A 2182-nucleotide genomic window follows, 5' to 3' on the forward strand; every position below is an offset into this window, starting at 1 on the left:
TCAAGATTGTGACGAATCACATTATCTTTCCAATACGGTAAATAAAAAAAAACTCAATTTTTTCCAAATAAATGGTAGTGATGAATTGTCATTAATTGTTTTCCCAAATGTAAATTTAAAATTTTTCAACTCATCCATCACCATGTCTCCTGAAAGTGTGGGTGGTGGTCTTTCAAATTCTTCTGTGCTATCAAACAATTGAGCATTTTTCCGAAATACATGATCACTATTTAAAAACTTACGGTGACCCATATAGCAATATTTTCCACCATTTTTTAACCATTGTGAATGTGTACATTTATGACATACTGGGCATGCAAGCTGTCCTTTAGTGCTCCATCCTGATAAGGTTGCATATCCAGGGAAATCACTTATTGTCCATAGTAATGCGTCATGCAATTGAAAATTTTGTTTAGTTGATGCATCATATGTTTGCACTCCTGTCTCCCACTAATCCTTTAAATCTGCAATAAGAGGTTGCAAGTAGACGTCGATGTTGTTTTCTGGAGCAAATAGGCCAGGTATCAATAATGACAACATAAAGTATGGTTGCTTCATACACATCCATGGTGGAAGATTATATGGCATTAAAATGACCGGCCATGTACTATGTGCCACACTCATATTTTTGAATGGATTAAATCCATCTGATGCTAAACCAAGTTTTATGTTCCTAGGATCCTTTGCAAATTTTGAGTGTTTATGATCAAATGTTTGCCAAGCTGGAGAGTCAGCTGGATGTCGCATGTAACCATCCTTTGTGCGAGATTCAGAATGCCATCTCATATGGGATGCTGTTTTGGATGACATGAACAAACGTTGTAATCTAGGCTTTATTGGAAAATACCATAAAACCTTACGTGAAATTTTTCTCTTGTCACCGGTAGAATCATTTTCGGATGTTTCCCATCTGGGCTCACTACATGTTTCACATTGAATTCTTTCTTTATCCGACCTCCAGTACAAAGTGCAATCATTAGGGCAAGCATCAATCTTTTCATAACCAAGTCCTATTTGCTTCATCAATTTCTCTGCTTCATAGTATGACTTAGGCAAATCATCCATTGCATTAGGAAATGCTTCTCTCAACAAATCTAAAAGTATATCAAAAATCTTATTATTAATTTTTCCTAGACACTTTAAGTGAAGCAAGCGAATCATGAATGTAAGTTTTGAGAATTTCTTGCATCCTGGATATAATTCTTTTTGTGAATCATCAATTAATTTATAGAATTTCTCAGCCTCTCCCATTGGAATCTGGTTATCATTTTCAAATTCTGATGTGCTAATTATATTATCATTGTTTGAGATCCCAAATGCCTCATAAAGTAAACCTTGCATATCATTTGCATAATTTTGAGATGGAACAGAAGTAGAGTTTGTAGATGTATTATATGATATCTCTCCATGAGCTACCCAATGAGTATAACCTTTGATAAATCCATCAACCGTCAAATGATCAAAGGCAACATCTCTTGAAACAAATATGCCAATCTTACACCGTATACATGGATATAAAATCATTCCATTTATATTTGCATTAGAAAATGCAAAGTATAAGAAACTTTGAACACCATTTCTATACTCTTCAGTTTGTCTCAGTAAAAACATCCAACTCTTATTCATAATGATCCTAAAAAAACTTATTAAAATTAATTTAACATGTATACTAAATTTAACACTTATAAATAAAGAACTGTATCACAAATAAAATTCACAAGGTAGAGAACTCAAGATATAGAGAAATCTTTATAACACAAGAACTCAAGAGGATACCACATAACAATCTATAGTATCTTATAACTTATCTCACATAAGAAAAAACAATAGTACAAAAAAAAACTCAACATGGTATCTTATTTTTATCATGTCCTAGGTACAAATTGCTAGATATATGATGTGGACTAAAATTATTCATTTTTCTAGCTCTTAAACACATGAATCTGTCAAAATCATTGTAGGAAGTTGCAACTCGTCAAGTTGGAAAAAATCATCAAGAAACTATTGTAAGGTTCTCTTGAAAGAACACACTATAAATAAATAGACCTTTTTTTTCTACAATTCATTTAGGAATGTTTAAGTTGAATTTTTTAAATTGTTTTCTATGCTTATATAACCATTGGGTGCTTGTTCTTGCAGCTTGTATTGGATTGATAAAAGAATTACTGGATTAGTTTGACCT

General features: G+C 32.4%; 1 protein-coding gene across 1 annotated transcript; it reads right to left on the minus strand.

Annotated features, from left to right (window-relative positions):
* Positions 1-450: 450 nt before the first annotated feature.
* Positions 451-1626, minus strand: LOC121999513. Its single transcript, XM_042554185.1, has one exon. The coding sequence runs from the start codon at positions 1624-1626 to the stop codon at positions 451-453; it is 1176 nt and encodes a 391-aa protein (XP_042410119.1).
* Positions 1627-2182: the final 556 nt, after the last annotated feature.

This window comes from Zingiber officinale, chromosome 7A (assembly GCF_018446385.1).
Source record: "Zingiber officinale cultivar Zhangliang chromosome 7A, Zo_v1.1, whole genome shotgun sequence".
NCBI classification, from domain to species: Eukaryota; Viridiplantae; Streptophyta; class Magnoliopsida; order Zingiberales; family Zingiberaceae; genus Zingiber; species Zingiber officinale.

Coding starts and splice junctions, on each gene's coding strand:
- LOC121999513 (XM_042554185.1), bottom strand. CDS start 1,626: ATGAATAAGAGTTGGATGTTTTTACTGAGACAAACTGAAGAGTATAGA.